The sequence below is a fragment of the Megascapheus bottae genome, chromosome 17, assembly GCF_031878675.1.
Source record: "Megascapheus bottae isolate mThoBot1 chromosome 17, mThoBot2.hap1, whole genome shotgun sequence".
NCBI lineage: Eukaryota > Metazoa > Chordata > Mammalia > Rodentia > Geomyidae > Megascapheus > Megascapheus bottae.
In genome coordinates, this window is record NC_143525.1 from 10,751,093 (window position 1) to 10,771,968 (window position 20,876).

Sequence of the window (20,876 nt, forward strand, 5' to 3'; positions counted from 1 at the left end):
TACTGCTAACTAACTACTTACCTCAGTTTAGGATTACTCTACTTACACATAGAAATACGAAATGATTTTGTTTTTTGTTGGTCCTGAGGCTTGAACTCAGTGCTTGGATGCTATCCCTGAACTCTTTTTGCTCAAGGGTAATGTTCTACCACTTTGAGCCGTAGTACCATTTTCTGCTTACTGGTGGTTAATTAGAGATGAGAGTCTCACAGAATTTCCAGTCCAGGCTCGTTTTGAACCATGATCCTCAGATCTCAGCCTTCTGTATAGCTAGGATTACAAGTGTGAATCATCAGCACCTAGCTAAAAATATGATTTTTTTAAAAAATGTAACTATTAGGACTGGGAGTGTTGCCTAATGGTAGAGTGCTTGCCTAGCATGCACAAAAACCTGGGTTGTTCCTCCGTACCACATACATGGAAAAAGCTAGAAGTGGTGCTGTGGCTCAAGTGGTAGAGCACTAGCCTAGAAAAAAAGCCCAAGGATAGTGCTCAGGCCCTGAGGTCAAGCCCCAGGATTGACAATAAAAAAAAAAGGAAAAGGAAAAGAAAGAAAAAAAACCATTGATGATAAGAAGTTTAACTACAGCATGTGAAATGATACCCACTTGTGGTACCATTGAGAGTGGTCTCTGGTCGCACCTGCCCATATTAAGCCAGGCTTTCCTCATCCTTCACAAGCCCAGACTCCGCTTGACATGGGAGTAGGTGGTGTCAGGCGAATCTGTCAGCCTATCAGTTCAAAAGTGTTTTACACACACACACACACACACACACACACACACAAAGTACATTTGTGCATCTCATAAAGGTAATTACATCATACATATATGCATAAGTGTGCAGCTCTTTTAAAATACCCAGTTAATACAAATGAGGACTAGAGATCTTGAGACTGAAGCCTGAAATCACCAAAATCACTCAACTTAGGAAGAAAAAACACTTGAGTTTAGGATCCAGTGTCAGAACCTTGGGAATATTTTCATTTGAGAGAATTAGAAATGTAAAAAATAGGGTAGGGGAAGAAGAAAAAAAAAGAACATTTGATTATCTTAACATTCATTTAGAGCTTCATTTCTTAATGCTTGAGCAACAGATCAAGTTAGCCTGTCACTCTGCACAAAATCCTGGCTTATGCCAATTCTCCTTTTATGTTAGCTGATCTGAAACTCAAAGGTTCTTTCAGAGGAGGGAGCCAGCGGGTGAGAGTCTCACTACAGGATTCCCTCAGCTTCTACTTTCACTGCTGTTCCAATCAACCCTCACCTCTCTCTGATCATGGTATTACATTGTTGAAATCATACTTAATTGTAACGTCCATTTTAAGTTAGTATTGGTAATAAGTATAGAGGATTCTAAAGGACTGTTCACAAAAGCTGAGCTCAAGAAGAACTGGTCCAGCATCAGTCTCTGTCACACATGTGCCCATATAAATGCAGGGTGGCAATAAATGGTGACCCGGAAACACTGCAAGTAGGTAGTCACTGTCTGCATGTTGGCATTCCCTCCAAAAAGTAAGTCACCCCAGAGAATGGCAAGCTGTATGGCATTTATTTATTTTCTATTTAGCAATTAAGGTGTATTCATACTCCATAACATATGCCCTGTGTGGCTACAGCTCTTTAGTTTTGGACATATTCATAAAGCTGTGAAGCTGTCACCACTAATTCTAATTCTCCCCCCACACCCCACAAATACCCTCCTATCCCTTAGCAGTCAGCTTGCCCCCTCACCACCGCCCCCCACCCCCACAGCCATCACTACTGACCTACTTCCTGAGTCTGGATTTACCCAGGCCTTTTGTCATTGTACTCCTAATGAACTGGCATGAAATAAATGCCCCAATTTTTTTTTTAATATATAAGTGATGAGTCATTTTTATTATCATAGGTTTAACTTTTACCAAACATGAAGTGATATATTTGATTTAATCATCAATTAAACAGAAACTTAAATTGCTTAGAATGTACAGGGTCAAGCAGCCTGTCAGTTGGGGTTTTACAGCAATTTCTTTATTTGCTGTTCTCAGGAGCCTCTGTATGTGTGACATATCATTTAAAAGTTCACTGGGCCAGATGGCTTACACCTGTAATCCTAGCTACTCAGGCAGCTGAGATCTGAAGATCACAGTTTGAAGCCATCCCAGGCAGAAAAGTCTGTGAGACTCATATCCCTAACTAACCACTCAGAATAAACCTGCAGGTGGCTCTGTGGCTCATGTGGTAGAGCAGTAGCCTTGAGCACAGGGAGACTTAAAGACAGCTCCAGGCCTGTTCGAGAGTAAAAAGTTGGGCCGGGAGTTTGGCCTAATGGCAGAGTGTTTGCCTAGCATGTTTGAAGACCCAGGTTCAATTCCTGGGTACCACATACATAGAAAAAAGCCAGAAGTGGTGCTGTGGCTCAAGAGGTAGAGCTCTAACCTTGAGAAACCCAAGGACAATGCTCAGGCCCTGAGCTCAAGCCCAGGACTGGCCAAAAAAAATAAAAAAGAGTAAAAAGTTTACTAGATAGGGGGCCGGGAGTTTGGCCTAGTGGTTAAAGTGCTTGCCTAGCATGCATGAAGACCCAGGTTCGATTCCTCGGTACCACATACATAGAAAAAAGTCGGAAGTGGTGATGTGGCTCAAGTGGTAGAGCTCTAGCCTTGAGAAAGTCCAAGGACAGTGCTCAGGCCCTGAGCTCAAGCCCAGGACCGGCAAAAAAAAAAAAAAAGTTTACTGGATAGATTACTGATTTATTTTCTCACCTGTACTTAACTGATAGGATCCCATGTTTAAATTATAAACTTGTCACAGTTTGGCCTTTAGTTCCTATCAAGCAGCTCTAATGACCATGGAGTTAAAATGTTAAACCTAGTGGTGCTGGAGTCATGTAAGCCTTGTCCTTGCCTCTTGCTTCTAGGCCAACCCACCTGGTGTGCTGGCCCTTCTGGATGAAGAGTGCTGGTTCCCTAAAGCCACGGATAAAACCTTTGTTGAAAAGCTGGTTCAAGAGCAAGGTTCCCACTCCAAGTTTCAGAAACCTCGGCAACTTAAAGACAAAGCTGATTTTTGTATTATACATTATGCAGGAAAGGTAAGAATCCTGTTAGAAAAGACTTGCTCGTAGCACTTTCTCTGTTTGTGACTTTGCTGCAATTTTTGAAAGAATCACAAAAGTGATAAACATTTACACATGCTTATCCAAGCACTGGTAGCTCACACCTGTTTTCCTAATTCAGAAGGCTAAGATCTGAGGGCAGGAAAGTCTATGAGTCAACCCCCAAAAAGCTGGAAGGGGAGCTAGAGCTCAAGTGGTAGAGTGCCAGCCTTTAGCAAAAACAAAAAAGCCAAGTGAGAGTACAACACCCTAAGTTCATGTTGGAAAACCATTTATTTACATATGCTTAAATATAATGTACATTACAAATGCCTGCTGTTCCGAGGCAAGCCAGGCTGATGTGAGGAAAGCGATTCAGGCTTAAGATGTTTCAGTTTTGTGTCTGGTTTTCTGTTCTCCATCTCACCCCACGGCCGGGTGTGGGGTAGGTGGACTACAAAGCAGACGAGTGGCTGATGAAGAACATGGACCCCCTGAACGACAACGTGGCTACCCTTCTGCACCAGTCGTCAGACAGATTTGTCGCCGAGCTTTGGAAGGATGGTAAGAGTATGTTTTGTAATTAAACATTGCTGGCATCATTTAGAGTTAACAGCTACGATTTTCTTAAATACATTGTGTGTGTGTGTGTGTGTGTGTGTGTGTGTGTGTATTCTTTTTAAAAATCTTTCTTTCCCTAGAGCAGGGCTGCCATGATATCAGAGGTTAACCATTTTGAGAATAGATGGGGTGAGAAAGACATCTGCCCTCTGGTCAGATGGAGTGGGGAGTGGGGAAACGTTCCAAACTCAGCCACAAAGAGCTACAGAGCTACACCATGCCTTAGGCCCCTGTGACAGTGCAGTTCTCTCTCTCTCTCTCTCTCTCTCTCTCTCTCTCTCTCTCTCTCTCTCTCTCTCTCTCTCTCTCTCTCTCTCTCTCTCTCACACACACACACACACACACACACACACACACACACACACACACACACACACACAGTGGCTGGTAAATGAACTCTCCAGTTCTTTGCATATAAACCAGTTGCTTCTATCTCCATTAGGCCTCCAAGTTCTTTCACATACTTGTATCTCAGGGAGAGTACTTTGGTGATGTTTCTTGTAGACTAGACTTTACTAACAACAGGAAAATAAGCCTCCTGCATGTCTCTACACATAATAGGAACCATTTCCTCCTAGAGTTTAGTTCTGCTGCTTCTCTTCCACCTCTTTAGCTTTATCCTGCTTCTCTTGCACCTCTTTGCTTGGCTTAGGCTGCATCGTCTGATCTCAGCCCCACAACTGTGTCTGCCTAGGCCTTGACCCAAAGGCCAGGCCTTGTTCATGACTGGCTCCCTTTGGCTTTCTCTGTAGCATTTCAAAACCGAATCATTTGGCTATCTTCTCAGAAATGGAGGGAAAGAAGCACAGAATTCAGAAAAGAGAGGGTTTTGTTCAGGCCATTAGAGCAAAAGCATCCCAGGAATGTCTGTGTACATCAAGCATGCGTTGAAGGAAGCCTGCAGGAGTCGGTGCTCTGCCCGCTGACTGGATATGTCCCGGGACACGTCCACATTGGACAAGGGGAGAATGATTCACTCTCCAACATGTAAAACAGGAGCTTTTCATTTTTGTTCTTTTAAATGCTCCTGAGTGCACAGTGTTGCATGCGTTGATTGCTTTCATGGAGGGTGCTACCCAAGGGCAAAGAAAGAAGCCTGGGCCCTAGACTTGGGGAAGCCTTTTGAGTAAAGCTGCCCCATACTGTGTGGCTGGGACTGAGAGCATGGAGCAGGAAACAGGATTGAGTTTAGGCCATTACAAGGAAATAGCAGCAGTGGGAGTCCTCACTGCAGGTGGGAAACGGCTCCCAAAGAGAGCAGAGCAGGGGACATCAGTCATCATAATTGCCATTCCAGAGGGTCCATTCCATTGTGATGTAGGACACAGGTGCGCACAGGCTCCCTGAGCACCTCTTTCTATCACACTGTCCAGGTCTGAGAGCACAGTGGAGGTGGGGTGGCACTGAGTGCCAGGGGAATCCGTGATGAGTGCGGTGTGAGTGGCACAGAATGAGACTAGGGATGTGCGATGGAAGATGGCCTACTCTTTCTTGGGGGTGCTAAAACATCAGAAAGGAGGAGGGAGATGTCTTTGTCTTCAAAGACAATACCAATTTCTTTTTGTCTGTTTTTAGTTACCTTGCATTAGTTGTGCAGAGGTGTTGGTTGTTTCATTTCTACACGTGTGCAGGATATTCCAATCAATTTCACCCTGACAACATTGACTTTTTGGATTGAAGGATGAAAGTTTAAACTGAGTGCTGGGCTTCATGTTTTCAGCACTAACTTAGGAGTGTTTTGCATTCTGGCCACACCTGCAACATCTGCTGGCAAAAAGATCTGCATAAGCTCACTCATCTGGGCTGAGGGGGCAGGGCCCAGAACACATAGAAAGTGCCAGACCAACAGTGGGCCAAGGTTCTGGAAAAGTAAGAGAGCCATTTATTTGCCCACACAGCCTTGCTAAGCTCCTTCAGTCAGCCCTGTGTGTCTGCACTTTGTTTGCAGTTCTGACCTTCAGGCTCCACGGTGTGCATAGCCCTGTGTCAGGCCTGGCTTTGCTGCAGACCGTGGCTGCCACCAGTTAGGACAGCAGATGCTCTCGTTGTTGTTAGGACCCCTGGCAGCTTCTGCTCTGGAGCCAACCTTGTTTGCTCCCCTGATGATTCCACTGTGAGCAGCAAGTCCCATCGGCCTCAGTGGACAGTTGATTGAATCTTAGTGATAACGGACCTCAGGTCACACAAGATGAAGGGGTAGAGGCAGGTAGAGAGCCAGTACTTTATGTTTCCATTTGAGGACTGGGACTTTCATATGAAAGTTCAGCTACAGACACAGAAGTTGGACCAGGTTTGACTCATCACTGCTCACTTGAGATGTCAAGTTCTCTTGAGACCATGGAGCTTTGTCCCTAGGAAAACAAAAATGACCCTGGCAAAACATGTCATTTTCCTCTATTCTTAGCCATTGAAATGTAAAGGCAAAAATGAATACATGATGCTTGTACATGGTTGCCTGACAGGTAGGGTACACTGTTTTCAGCATAAAATATTTGGGGTTAAAATGCAGTGTGTGTTAGGGTTTCACCATTTTCTCAAAGCCAAACCAGAAGGAATAAGACATGTAGGTGGCAGCCCTGCCCTAGAGATTTATAGTGCCCCACTTTTTGCAAAGAGATTTTTGGAATCTCAGTCCCAGCTGCACAGAACTTCTTGCCACTTGATAAAACCAATAGGAAAAAAAGTCCTAAAGATGACATTTTCGTATAAGTATGCCTCCTTGGGTGTTTTCATGAGTGAGATGGTCATTTTTCTTAGGGTTTAAAGTTCTTTTAACAGTTTGCTACAATAGAACTGAGTTTCATTTTCCTTAATGATCGTTACCAATCTTGTAGTAATTTGTATTTGAAGTAAATTGTGTTTCCAAAATCTATCCTGGAGATAAATTCTCCCAACAGCATGGATTTCTGACAGTAAAATCAATGCTCTAACTTAATTGCAGTCTTTCTTTGGTTTACTGATTGCGAGATGAATTAACTGGTACCTCATTGCTCTTAAATGCCATTCTGCACTCTCCTGGGTAGTTCTTTAACATCGATATCATATGATATGATGCTTGCACCTGCAGTGGAGAATATCCTTTGAAACCAGTCTAAATTTACTTTATAAAGAACGTTATCCAAGTATGCAGATTTTCTAAACAGTAATATTTGCATGGGATCTGCCCTGCATTAGTTACTTCTTGTAGCCCCATTTCAGAGTTTACTTGTGATGTCACATGTGTCTCACACTAACTGAAGTGTTTGTGTATTTGCTCTTCTGTCTTCCTGTTTTCACTGTTTCTCTGCTTTAGAGATTCAGAATATTCAGAGAGCTTCTTTCTATGACAGTGTTTCTGGTCTTCATGAGCCACCAGGTGAATGTATGCAGCCTATAGGTCCTCCAGACCAGAAAGGTCTTATTGCCACAGGACCAGCTTGGGGGCCTGGGGTGGGCAGGGCCCACTGGGAGGCGGGAGGGTGTTGATTTGTGGGTTTCTGTTCTCATTTTGCTCATAGGCCTGCATGAACCTCCCATTTCATGCTCCATTTTATTCTACTTCAAGGCAACTGTTTGGGTGCACAGACAATCGATTGCTACTGCCTACACATTGCTTCTTATTTATGCACAGCACTTAGAGCATTGCACAGTAAAAGGTATGCCACTACCTTTTCCAATAATGTCATTTTGATACACAGTCTGCCAGGGAAATTTGTTCCGAGTTGACCTGCTAAATGACATCTCCTCTGTTTTCAAGTCACTTTAAAATTTTCAACCCTTAGGGAATGCCAAAGAGTTGTTTTCTCTTCAAGTCACTACCACCGTGTGAACAAAATAATGATGGATTTACCTCAGGCATACTGGTGTCATCATGACACCTGTGTTTACAACTGGGACGCTTGTCTGAACGTCCAGCTGGAGCCCAGCGCTGTCTTCCAGGCTTGATATGTGCAACTCAAGGCTAAGACAGGAGTGTTGTTCACATTTATACTTTGGATTTGAAATTGAGTTCCAGATGTGTCTGCTTTGCTGTCTGAATCCTTAGTTCTGTTTTAAAAACCTGGCAGAATGCCCACAAAGCCCAATATATGACAGAAACTTCCAGTTTTCCAGTTGTTTGGTGAAACTGGAACAGAAAATTAAATTTCCTTTACAAATTTTGGAACGTGATAATGGTGAGATCCGAATCCATCTCAGTAGTTAATTTACAGATTACTGAAAAGAAAGCACCTATTAAAAATCCAATACAAGATTCCTGCTCTCAGCTCTGATTGCAAACAAGGAGTGGGAGAGTGGGAGGGGAAAGGAGATGGTGCAAAGAAGTTGAAGCTAGAACGAAAATGTAGAAATCTAAAGGAAGAACGCTTCTTACTCAGTGCTTTTTGGCGCTGGGATCCCTAGGAAGGGGAGAAGCCAAGCTAGGCTAGTATCATAGTATAATCTACCTAGGACTTACGCTTTGTCAGGTTAGTGTTTGATCTTTGGATATTCTCCATTTGTTATATGAATATTAAATTTTGGATTTCTAATCTTGTAGGAGAATTCCAGAGTATGAGAGTCAGTCTCTCTCTGTGTCTGTCTGTCTGTCTCTGTGTCTGTCTGTCTGTCTGTCTGTCTCTCTCTCTCTCTCTCTCTCTCTCTCTCTCTCTCTCTCTCTCTCTCCTGAACTGATGCTGTCCCTGAGCTTTTTCACTAAAGATTGGCACTCTAGGTCGGGAGTTTGGCCTAGTGGTAGAGTGCACGAAGACCCAGGTTCAATTCCTTGGTACCACATACATAGAAAAAAGCCAGAAGTGGATCTGTGGCTCAAGTGGTGGAGCTCTAGCCTTGAGAAAGCCCCAAAACTGGCACCAAAAAAAAAAAAAAAAATGGCACTCTACTACTTGAGCAACAGTTCCACTTTTAACATTTTGCTGGCTAACTGGAGATAAGAGTCTCACAGACTTTCCTGCGCAGGTTTAATTCAAACTAAGATCCTTAGATCTCAGCCTCCTAAGTAGCTAGGATTACAGGCTCGAGTTATTGCTCATGTTTTCCCAACCTCTGGCACAAGGGAGGCATAGCATGTGCAAGGAAATTGCTAAATGGGTAGGTAAGAGGGTGGGCAGCAATCCCACACCCAGGTTTCACACACCCCAGCTTCCCTCTGCCATGACCCTTCCATCCCCTGAAGCACAGATTTCTTTCCTGTGGAGCTGTGACCCACCGGATAGTTCCGTGTAAGATCCAGTAGAGAGCCCCTCTAGGATGGCTTCATTCCCATATACAGGCCAGAAGTAAGCTTGCTCACCACACACACCAAATTCTCACCATGGCCCTGGTTCTATTCTCCTACTATATTTGATTGTGTTCCTTGACTGAGCCAGGTATCAAGAGTCTCAGTCTCTACTTCTCATCTACCATGAGCTAAATAGTGGTCTTTGGAAACAGCCCTGTTCCTACTGTGGCAAAATCTTCCTTCAGTATGCATTTGTGTTCAAGAGCCTCCAGGGAAATTTACAGCGCTGAAATGTGGAAGCAGGACATTGGTGTTTTCAGTGTCTTCTCAGAATGCAGAGGATGAAGGAGTTTCTGGGGCTCCAGGTGGTGATTGCTTGTGACAAGGCTGACCAATGGTGGCATCGAAAAGTGGTCATCATACAAAGCTAGCATGGACCCCGGCCATTCATCCTATAAAGCACTTAAAGCTTTCGAGGATAAACATGTGATTGTGGTAGAGAGAAGCTTCCAAAGCTTGGAACGATGAGTACAGGGGAGAAGGGAGAAAAGGGGGATCCTAGCTTTCTGATTTGAAACACTCCAGGTTTCCGATGGAACTCAAGAACCTCTTCCTTCCGTATCTATTTTATTAAAGTGTCATCATCTTGGATGGACGAAAGCTTTGGCTGTGGCAGTGTGTTCTCCTTTCTCTCGTGACTCTTACTGAGACGTAGAAATAGCAATTGGGCCACCCTGCAGCTGGGCTGGCTGAGGTCAGGTGGGGACAGTGGCTCTTGGCACTGGGAGAATGCCTCAGGAACCTGCACCTGGTGCATGGGAGGGTTGCAGTTGCTCTGCACGCAGCTGCTGCAGCTGTTGTAATTATGAGAGCAAAATCACTCCGTCCATGTCCATGTCCTTAGATTTCATTTAATGCAAGTTCACTTTTATTTATAGGGTGCCCAGGTCCAACTGATAAGTAGTCACGGGCAGGATGTATGCATTGCAGGCGCGTGGGGGAGGGTGGAAGGCTTCCAGAAGAGGAGAAGCGATGCCATACAGGTTGTCAACCCAATGCTTAGTGCTCGGGGTAAGGAAGTCTGCTTTCTCCTTAAATCACATGACTCTTGTCAGCCTCTGAACTACCTGGAACCTTTGTTTAAAGCTCCAATATGCAAAAGCAACTATTGTGAGGTATTGGTTCCTGCAACAAATTAGAGAATGGTCATTAACTTGTAATAACTGTGTAGATATTGCAGGGACAAACTGACATTGAGATTGTGTCTAGGAGCTTACAGCAGTTAGACTTGTTTCCAAATCTGTTCTTAACTGTTAATAACATTTTTGTCTGTGTTAAAGTGGAATGGTGTCAACCTGTTGATGCCTGACACAGGCTAGAGGGGTGTGGACCATCACTTTAGCCATCACTGGCTGGAGGTAAATTAACAGTGAAGCCATGTCTTCCCTCTTGGCTTCTGACTATTTTAATAGGGTAAATGTCTGTAGTTCTGCCTTTAGTACTTCAGAAAGGTTAACAGTTCATATATTGGTGGAGGCAGATTTTTTTTTTCTTTTTTGCCAGTCCTGGGCTTGAGCTCAGGGCCTGAGCACTGTCCTTGGGCTTTCTCAAGGCTAGAGCTCTACCACTTGAGCCTCAGCACCATTTCCGGCTTTTTATGAATGTGGTACTGTGGAATCAAACCTGGGTCTTCGTGCATGCTAGGCAAGCACTCTACCACTAGGGCAAACTGCCGGCCCCTGGAGGCAAGTTTTGAAAACATAAAAATCTCATGTTTCTCTTCTTTGTCTCTGCAAGAAGGGCCAGTTAAAAATTCCGCTATTAGATAGGATGATCCCTTATACAAACTTCCATGGCAATAACAAGCAAAAAGCCAAAAGTGGAGTAGTGGGTCAAGTGTTAGAACATCAGCCTTGAACAAAAAAAGCTAAGGGGACAGTGCCCAGGCCCTGAGTTCAAGCCCCAGCACTGACCCAAGGAAACAAACATAATCAACTTATTAATAAAAGTTGTTATTGAAGAATACTTTCAATTCTTTGCAGGCTTCAGGGGACCCAAGCAACGGATTTCAGTGCTCACCACAGCTCTAACCCAGCTCTATGCACTTAGCCTGTGGCAGGGAAACTGAGGCTAGGAGCCTCATGAGGCCCCAGTGAAGCCACTCAGTTCACTCCACATTGCTGCTAGGTTTGTGCTCCTGGCCTTGCTCTGCTTTCCACTCTACCCATCTCCACAAGAAAATCCTCTTCTAAAATGGAACTTTTTCTGGGTATTGATTTTTTTTTTTCTTTTAATTGAAATCCATATGGCCCAAATCATTTAATGAATTTCCCCAAGTTGTTTCTCTGTTACACGTGAGACCATTTTGCTCCTTGGTGGAATTTAAGTCTGAATTTTAAGTTTTAAAAACAACTTAAAGTTCACAGCATGATTTTTTTAGTCCGAACATTTGGCTTTGGATTGCCCTTATTAAAATTAAATTTGAAGACCACATTCATGATTATAATTTTGATAATTTGGACAGTACAGCCTGTGGTGTTACAGAACAGCTTGACTTAGGACAATCAGATCCAGTAAACTTGGATCTCTATAAATCAAGCATGGCACTCTTTTTCTCCTTTTGTTCGGTGGTAATTTGTTCATTTGGTCACCTTTGAGTTCCTCCAGTGTGCTGGGCGCTGTGCTCTAGCCCTGAAAGGTGATCAGAGCTGGTGATGAGGAGTCAGAAGGAGCCCACAGGAGCAGGATCTCTGGGAGACCCAGTGGAACAGAGAAGATGCACAGGACTTGAGCACTGGGATTTGAACCCCAGGGAGGCCTCTTCAGCATTCATTGTAGGCAGTGTGGGGACCAGAGCCTTGCAATACCCCAAAGTATTTAAGCAAAGGAATGAAGACTTACAAGTGATGAAGGGTTTGCCTGGAGGGGGCGGGCAGAGAGAACTGGATGAAGTGTGAAATCATTGTGCCTTCAGGAAAATGTATCCAGTCCGGGTGTGTGAAAAGAGACAAGAGAGATGCCAGCAGGGACACCTGGAGGTGTTCCAGATATCTGTATCCCTGTGAAGCAGGCCTCCTGGCCTTGTTGGGAAATCCCACCCCACTCTTCACCCCTAGTGGCTCATGGGTGGAAGGTGTTTCTCACTCTCTGGGCAGAATTTGTTGCTAGGCTGATGTCTGGACTATATGTGATAGGCAGGGGAGGAATTCCAGGAGTCTAAGGCTTAGTTTTTTTGTCTTTTAGAAATGACTGTTAATCATTACACGGAGACACAGGTGTGTGTGGAAAGAAGCCGACAGCAAGGGCAGAAGGTGAAGTGAAGCTGAAGCCAGGGCCCAAACCAGGGCAGTGGCTAAAAGGAATGGAGCAAAACACATTGTGAAATTTGGCTTGTTCAGTTAAGAGACAGCTGGGTCTGAGAGAGGAATTGAGGTCACTCTAGGCTTCCAGATGGAAGTGACCAGGAAAAACAGGCAGGGAGCAGAGGTAGAGACTAGTCTCCATTTTATTATGTCTGTCCCCTTATTGGCAACTTGGCTCCTCCTCCACTGGGCTCCCTGGCCTTGATCCCAGGCCCTCATCTATTCTTGATCTCCCTTTTGGTAGCTCACCAGGCCTGTAGCTTTCAGTGTTATCTATCAGTTGTCAGCCCCCAAATTCTTAGTCCTTCTCAGGCTTCTCAGCAGCAGACTGCAGCCTTCAGCTGTCTCCTCAGAGTCTCCCCACCTTGCCTCACAGGCCCCCCATATACACCCAAACCCACTTCTCCCCCACCTTTCCCATGACCTCACCCTCCAGCCTCTCAGTTGTTCAAGACAGAATTCTAAAAGTTATTCTAGTTTACTTTCTATATCTTAAGTAATTTTAAAACCAAGTAGATCCTCCCACCAAAATGTGCCTCGAATCTCGTCTGTCCTTCTCTTTGGTGCCCCTCTGTTCACTCTGCTCATTCTGCCATCATGTCTTGAGAAGCCTGACCTTGTCACTGACCTTGCCCCCTTTCCCAACCTCACTCTGCTGCTGCCACTAACTGGCATTAGACAGGCCATCATGTATTAAATGACACTTCTTCCAAAAATTCTCTACTGTCATTTTCCTTTCTTTCAGTGCATTTCTGCTACTTATAATCTATGTGTACTTAATGTCTATACATATCTGTGTGGAGCATGTTAAGGCCTGACAGAATGCTGGGAGCAGGTATTTAAAGTAGAGTGAAAGCCAGCAGGCTGAGCATTTCACAAGAGTATTTAGAAGGCAGAGACATCTTTGTGACTTCCTGATGGAAGAGAATTGTGGATTTGAAGAGTGGTTAGGTGAATGCAGAGTTCTGAGTGACATCACTTCGCTGAGAATGTGGCCTGAGGAAGTCAAAAGGCCAGTGTCTATGCTGGTATCTTGACATAGTCCAGAAAGATTTCAAGTGAATTTGGGTCTCAAGAATGTGCCATGATGTATGTAGGAAACGTGGGAGAGAAGTCACCACAGATTGAGACTGATGGAACTAGAAGCAGATAAAGTATCAGGGAAGTTAAGGTTCGTTTTTAAAAGCCAGTAGTGGAAAGAGGTTTTAGAATGCAGCCGTGAATGAATAAATTAACAAATGAACCAACCAACCCTGGCTGGAGTTCAGCTGGTAGAAAATAAGCCAATGAGCAAAAGTATCAGGTACTGAGTTTGAGTACCAGTCTTGAACCTAATTTAAAAAAAAAAAAAAAGTAAAGAAATAGAAGGCTGAAGCGATAGTCACCAAGGCCAAGTGAAATGAGCCCTGGTGAAATTGCTCATGATGTCCTGGGCAGCAAGGAGGCGATGGGCTGGAGGCCAGTTGCTGCACACTGGGAGAGAGTGGGGAAGATGTGGAGTGTGTGAATCACTGGCTCTGACTGACAGAGTAATTCCAGTGGTAGAGCACCTACTTAACATGTACAGGTGACCTAGTGGTAGAGTGCCTGCCTAGCATGCACAAAGACCTGCTTTTGATTCCTAGATACCACATACATAGAAACGGCCAGAAGTGGTGCTATGGCTCAAGTGGTAGAGCTCTAGCCTTGAGAAAGCCCAAAGACAGGGCTCAGGCCCTGAGTTCAAGCCCAGGACGGGCAAAAATTTAAAAAAAAAAAAAAAAAAGGTTTAACATATACAGGGCCTGGATTTCAAACCCAGTATTCCTGAAAGCACCTGGGCCCAAAGACCAAACAAGAAATGAGCAGAGCAGATACAGGGTCAAGGAAAATGCATTGTTCATAGGAGGTGCTGATTTTTGCTGGAATGAGTAAAGAGGAGAAAAACTGAAGGCTCAAGAAAGAGGGTAGACAGACTATGTCCAACCCCAAAGAGTAGCTTTGACACTCCACCTTTGCATCTGGAGGCTCACCGGAACAGCTGTAGCACAGTTTGCATGTGTGGGTCTGGAAGCCACGTGGCTCTTCTTTGTTCTTTAACCTTCATTCCAGATCGGCCTAATCTAATAGGTATCTTGCCTCCCGGGGTCCATGGCTTTCTCTTCTGCAAAAACCCCAATTGAGGCCAGGAGTTTGGCCTAGTGATAGAGTGCTTGCCTAGCATGCACGAATACCAGGGTTCGATTCCTTGGTACCACATACTTAGAAAAAGTCGGAAGTGGTGCTAAGGCTCAAGTGGTAGAGCTCTAGCCTTGAGAAAAATCCAAGGACAGTGCTCAGGCCCTGAGCTTAAGCCCAGGACTGGCAAAAAAAAAAAAAAAAAAAAAAAACCCTAATGGAGATTCTGCACACAAAGCCTGTCACTCAGTGCCAGGTCCCCCATATGCTTCATGAGAATCAGAGGAGTTTCAGCAGCGTGTTGCATTCATTTAATAGCTTTTCCAATGAGAGCATGCGCACATTATGCACTAAATGTGGTTATGCACTAATGCTAGTTGCTGGTGCACTGTTTATAAAACCTCATTGAAATGTTATGTCTGTGTTGAAAATGTAAGAAAATATCAGCTGCTTGACTAATGGAGGAATGTCTGCAAGGTTTAACCATTGTCCATGTAGGAAAATAAAGCGTGCTACTTTTCGTGTTTTTGCCCTTGAATATGTGCCTTTGTGTGTGTGCTAATAATGAGGCTTGAACACAGGATCTGGGAGTTGTCTCTTAGCTTTTTCACTCAAGGCTGGTGCTTTACCATTGTGCCACAGTTACACTTCTAGCTTTTTGGTGATTCATTGGAGATAATAGTCTCACCAACGTTTATACCTGGGCTGACTTCAAACCAAGATCCTCAGATCTCTCAGCCCCCTGACTTGTTAGGATTATAGGCATGAGTCACCAGTGCCCAGCTAATGTGTGCTTTTAAACAGACAGCTTGAAATTCCCACATTATTCAAAAGCAAGCTGATGTACTCTAAATCTGCCTGTATTGGTTCCTAAAATTCCAGTGACTTTTCTTACTAAAATCTAATGCCTGCCAGAGAGAACTCTGGTCACGAATCCCTGAGTAGATTTCTATAGTGACGTATTTTTGTGTTATTTTATGAGCCATTTCCTATTTGGAGATGTCTCATAGTATCTGTTTGTGTATCAATAATGCCAGCCAGCAATCTTCCATGTACCAAAAAACTGCAAACCTCAGGGGCAGAATGTTAGCACAGTGGATTCTGAACGTAGCTCGGCAGAGGGCGTCTGTGGGTGTGGGGTGTTGGGGCTCACAGCACGGCGATCTCCTGCCATATAAGTGTGTGGCTGTTAGTTCACGGCTTGTGCAGTGAGTGTGTAGATATGCGGACTGCCTTACCTATATGGCTCTTCTTATCATTTGTTCACAAAGCTTGTGCTGCTGCACTCTCACTGTTTTCCCTCTCTTGGGAAGTCACGTTGGGCTCACACTCATCTTCCTTGTTTCCTCTCTCCAGTGGATCGTATTGTGGGTCTCGATCAGGTCACCGGAATGACTGAGACAGCTTTCGGCTCTGCCTATAAAACCAAGAAGGGCATGTTTCGCACCGTGGGGCAACTCTATAAGGAGTCCCTCACCAAGCTGATGGCCACTCTCCGGAACACCAACCCAAACTTTGTCCGCTGCATCATTCCCAATCACGAGAAGCGGGTATGTGTGAGCCACATAGGCACTCTGTGTGGAAAGCTGGTGGTGAAGATTAAACTAGAGCATTGTTGTTTGCTTAATCAGGCTGGAAAACTGGACCCACACCTCGTGCTGGATCAGCTCCGCTGCAATGGCGTCCTGGAAGGGATCAGGATCTGTCGCCAAGGCTTCCCCAACCGGATAGTGTTCCAGGAATTCAGACAGAGGTATGGCTCACTTTCACCTTCTTCCAGTGTGAGTGGAAATGGTGGTGTGATGAGGAAGCCACTGAGAAAGGCCGCCTGCGAGGAACTGCCGGGCTGCCGAAGAAAGCTGAACTTCAGAGGCTGTGTTAGGTGGCAACCGAACACAGCAAGCTAGACACCGACACTCCCTCATAAACAGATTTCTTTAACAAACAGATCAGTAATATGTATCTCTTTTAAGACAATGTACGAATATAATAGAAGTCAAAAGTGAATAAAAGTCCTCCGGAGTGGCTCATTCCTACAATTTGACCCACTCAGGAGGCTGAGACATGAAATATCCTACTATGAGGCCAGCCTGGGCAGAAAATTCTATTAGCCTCCTCTTAGATAAGTAGCAAAAATCAGGGCTGAAGGCATGGCTTGAGGGGTAGAGCACCAGCTAAACAAATGCAAGACTCTGAGTTCAAACCTCAATACCTCCAAAAAGGGAAAGAACAATCTAATGGGAGTGATTCCTGAAAATATTTTGGATGCTTCTTTCCTTCCTTCTTCAGTAAATCTTTGTCTATGTATGTCTGTGTATAATTGTTTTCTGGTATATGTTATATATACATACATTGACAGTCCTTTAACTGGACTAGAGAAAGGAATTTATAAATTAGAAAAATGATGAAAAATAAACAAAACAGAAAGAAATTTGACTAGAAATGGAAATTGACACAGAGTAGTATTTTTAGTATAGGTATTTTTAGACTTGATTTGATCATTTCCTAAGATCATTTGATTGTTTTTCCCCTTTTTGTTTTCTTTTTCTCTGAATTTTGAAATATGATATGTTTGTTGGCCCATGCCATAAATGAGGGCCTCAAAGCCACAGAAAGGTCCTATTCCTTTCCTCTGCTATTAGAGAAAGAATCATCCAGCACAGACCCTGAGCTCCATCCCCAGCCCTCTGCCCCCTCCCCCAGTGAAAAAGAACTAACCTAAGAAGCTACTGTAATGCAAACCTATGTGTCCTAGGAAAGCTACTGCAGTGATACCATTGTCAGATAAACACTGGTAGATCCTCCTTTTTTATTGACAGAAGTATCCATAATTGGCATCCAGGACACCAAGGTCATAACAAGGGTTCACACTTTAGCCTGTGTGTTTCTGCTGGCATTTTAACTGAGGTGCAACCATATCCTGTAGGTACATCCATGGGAGGTGCACAGTTAAAAGAACAGGTACACAGAACCAGTGCTGTGCTGCCCAATAGTCTCTGTTCTTGTTAGAAACTGCGGGCATTGCTTTTACAGCATCCACTATGACTCTTAAAGATGTAAACACCAGACACTGATGGCTCACACCTGTAATCCTAGCTACTCAGGAGGCTGAGATCTGAGGATCACTGTTTTAAGCCAGCCTGGGGAAAAGTCTGTGAGACTCTATTTCCAGTTGACTACCAGACAATCAGAAGTGAATCTGTAGCTCAAGTGATAGGTAACTTAGCCTTGAGCAAAAAGCTCAGAAACAATGCCCAGGCCCTAGGACTAACACACACACACCGAGTGTAGCTCCACAGCAAAGCCTGGCATGGGCTATGCCCCATGTTCTATCCCCAGCACTACAGCAAAAAATCTCAAGATGTCACCAATTTCCAGTTCTTTCTTTGTTCTTTCTACTACCTCTCATTTTTTTGCCAGTTAAACAAAAGTCACAGTAGATAAATATGTTCACAGATTTCTAAAATTCTTCTTGAAATCTTTTTTTTTAACAGATATGAGATCCTAACCCCAAATGCTATCCCTAAAGGTTTTATGGATGGCAAACAGGCCTGTGAACGGATGGTAAGCTTTTCTTGATTTTTCTGGCTTGTCACCTTGTCAGTGTAATCTGTCCCAAGCAAAAAGTAAACAAGACTCTTTCTCTCTCAGATCCGAGCTTTAGAACTGGATCCAAACTTGTATAGAATTGGACAGAGCAAGATATTTTTCAGAGCTGGAGTTTTGGCACACTTAGAAGAAGAAAGAGATTTGAAAATCACAGACATCATTATCTTCTTCCAGGCTGTCTGCAGGGGTTACCTAGCCAGAAAGTAAGTAGCTAGTCATCCTCAAAGGCTGCAGTGAACATCATACGTGTGCATGCCAGGGATACAAGAGTGCAGAGGGCACACAGCCCAGCTTGATGCAAGTTGTGTGCTAGTGCGAGAGAGCCAGGCCATCAGATGCGTTCTGTTCGCCACAGAATGCTGAAGAGCAACACACAGGGACCAAAATGGAAGCCAAAGGGAGGGAGGGGTCCTGCTTCCACTGAGGTCCTGGAGAAGACTTCTCCGAGGCCAAGCAAGCCTCTAGGATAAGAAGCTAGTCGGCTCTTAGAGAGTGAAGGTTACAAGGAGTGCTAAGCCGAAGAAACCCTCCTGCTGTTTTTATTGCCTGAGAACATTGTAAGATATATTCAGACCTAGCAGTGCACCCATCCCCTACACACACACACACACAGGAATGGAAGGTGAGTGGCAGAGATGCGGGATGCATCCAGGGTGAAGGTTCAGCAGTTGGTGATAGATGCTTAAGGTGGGCCATCCAGGCCAGTAAGGTGAACAGCTTGGGATAGACTGTCACACTTCGTGTGAACACGATTTCTGTGAACAATTGGACCTCTCTTCCCTCACACTGTGTCTCTTCCCGTTCCTCAGGGCCTTTGCCAAGAAGCAGCAACAACTCAGTGCCTTAAAGGTCTTACAGAGGAACTGTGCCGCATACCTGAAGCTGCGGCACTGGCAGTGGTGGCGGGTCTTCACCAAGGTGTGTGGGGTACAGGAGTTGCTAAATGGCCTTCCACACTGCCACAGTCCCAGGAGAAACATGTTATGATGAATGGTTTCATTTGCCCACAGGTAAAACCTCTCCTACAAGTGACCCGCCAGGAGGAAGAACTTCAGGCCAAAGATGAGGAACTGCTGAAAGTAAAGGAGAAGCAGACAAAGGTGGAAGGGGAACTGGAGGAGATGGAGAGAAAGCATCAACAGGTGAGTGCACTCACCTGCCGCCTCACACTCAGCCAGGATGGGCGTGGAGAGCAGCTGACGCATTCCTGCACCCACCTTAGCATCCTGCTGTATGGAAGGTGTTCTCATTCCTTTCCCAAGGCATGGGCACTTTCAGGACAGAATTCTGAGATAGGTTTGCCTCACACTTCATTTAGATTTACTTAAGTGAAAATCCTACAATTCTGCGAACATAAAGATGGTTCTGCTTGCCGTCCAGCTTGTGTTTTAACACCAGTGTCTGGTATACCTCCCAGCAAAGTCACCCTTCCCGTGGCTGCTTATTAGGTCAACAAAGAAGGAAAAAGATGTAATCCGTGGGTTTGATTCCTCAGTATCACATACACAGAAATAGCCGGAAATGATGCTGTGGCTCAAGTGGAAGAGTGCTAGCCTTGACAAATCTCAGGGCCTTGCTTAGGCCTTGTACAAGCCCCAGGATTGGCAAAAATTTAAAAATAAAAAAAAAAGATGAGACAGTTGGCATCAAAGCCCCACCTGCTCTTCTCTAGTGACATGGTTCAAGAAAGGCCAAGAATATCACTTGATATTAGGTGTTTGTAGTCACTGTGGATTTTGTAATATTTGAATAAGACTCTGTTCCTCTGTTTTTTTTTAAACTTACTTTAACAGGACTGTAATTGTTTAAATAGTTATCGTAGTCTTAAGGATATATGAGGTAACAGGAAGAACCAAAAATGTTTTTAACTAACTTATTTTTACTTATTTTACTGCCAGAAGCATATTTGGCAGTTTTGCTCCCAAGGTTTTGACCCCCAGTGTCTTTGACTTGATGGGTACTAAGCACTGCCATTGACTAGATCAGGCAGGGACACTGGGACAGAGTCACAGGGTGGACTCTATGTTGTGCTTCCAGCTCCTAGAAGAGAAGAACATCCTTGCAGAACAACTTCAAGCAGAGACTGAGCTCTTCGTTGAAGCAGAAGAGATGAGAGCAAGACTTGCTGCCAAGAAGCAGGAACTGGAGGAGATTCTGCACGACCTCGAGTCCAGGGTGGAAGAAGAAGAAGAGAGAAACCAGATTCTCCAAAACGAAAAGAAAAAAATGCAAGCGCATATTCAGGTATCAAGCATTCTCCGTGGGAGCTGTAGCTTGAAGAAATAAAAGCTGCATGTTTGGGTTCTTGTGTCCACTGAGAAGCAAAGGAGTCTGGGTCATGGGTGCCGACTCAGACATGCACATTTCCTTCCCTAATGTAGACATGTGACTTTGAGTGGGAATCTTTTTCTATTCTCGTGTGGCATCTTTAATGGTATGCCAAAGAGATTTGAAGTCAGAAAGCTCCTTGGGGTTGTAGCATTCTGGAGAGGACTTAACTGGTTCTTTCTGTATCAGAAATGATTCTGCTGCTCCTTCATTAGATAAGCATCTACTAAGTGGCTAGGCTCATAGGCGGTGCTCAGCACGGTAATAGAACAAATATAAACTGAGGGCTAGAAATGTGACTTCGTACAGAACGCTTGCCTACCATTCATGAAGCCCTGGGTTCAATTCTGCAGTACCACATACACAGAAAAGGCCAGAAGTGGCACTGTGACTCAAGTGGTAGAGTGCTAGCCTTGAGCAAAAGAAGCTCAGGGACAGTGCCCAGGCCAAGTTCAAGCCCCATGATTGGCAAAAAAAAAAAAAAAAATACAAGCCAAAGTCCCATGAAGAACAACTATAAATGG

The 20,876-nt window shown here is 44.4% G+C and overlaps 1 protein-coding gene across 5 annotated transcripts in view; it reads left to right on the top strand.

Moving 5' to 3' along the window:
- Positions 1–20,876, top strand: part of Myh10 (myosin heavy chain 10) — a 130,369-nt gene that overhangs the window by 79,753 nt on the left and 29,740 nt on the right. For 3 of the 5 annotated variants that reach the window (XM_090349580.1, XM_090349581.1, XM_090349583.1), the window contains 10 exons: positions 2,902–3,075; positions 3,528–3,642; positions 6,992–7,054; positions 15,772–15,965; positions 16,047–16,168; positions 17,910–17,979; positions 18,067–18,227; positions 18,834–18,942; positions 19,035–19,166; positions 20,062–20,268. In XM_090349580.1, coding sequence (XP_090205706.1) covers positions 2,902–3,075; positions 3,528–3,642; positions 6,992–7,054; positions 15,772–15,965; positions 16,047–16,168; positions 17,910–17,979; positions 18,067–18,227; positions 18,834–18,942; positions 19,035–19,166; positions 20,062–20,268 — 1,347 coding nt within the window. The remainder of the gene's footprint in view (positions 1–2,901; positions 3,076–3,527; positions 3,643–6,991; positions 7,055–15,771; positions 15,966–16,046; positions 16,169–17,909; positions 17,980–18,066; positions 18,228–18,833; positions 18,943–19,034; positions 19,167–20,061; positions 20,269–20,876) is intronic. The other 2 variants (XM_090349582.1, XM_090349584.1) reach the window with 1 other exon arrangement.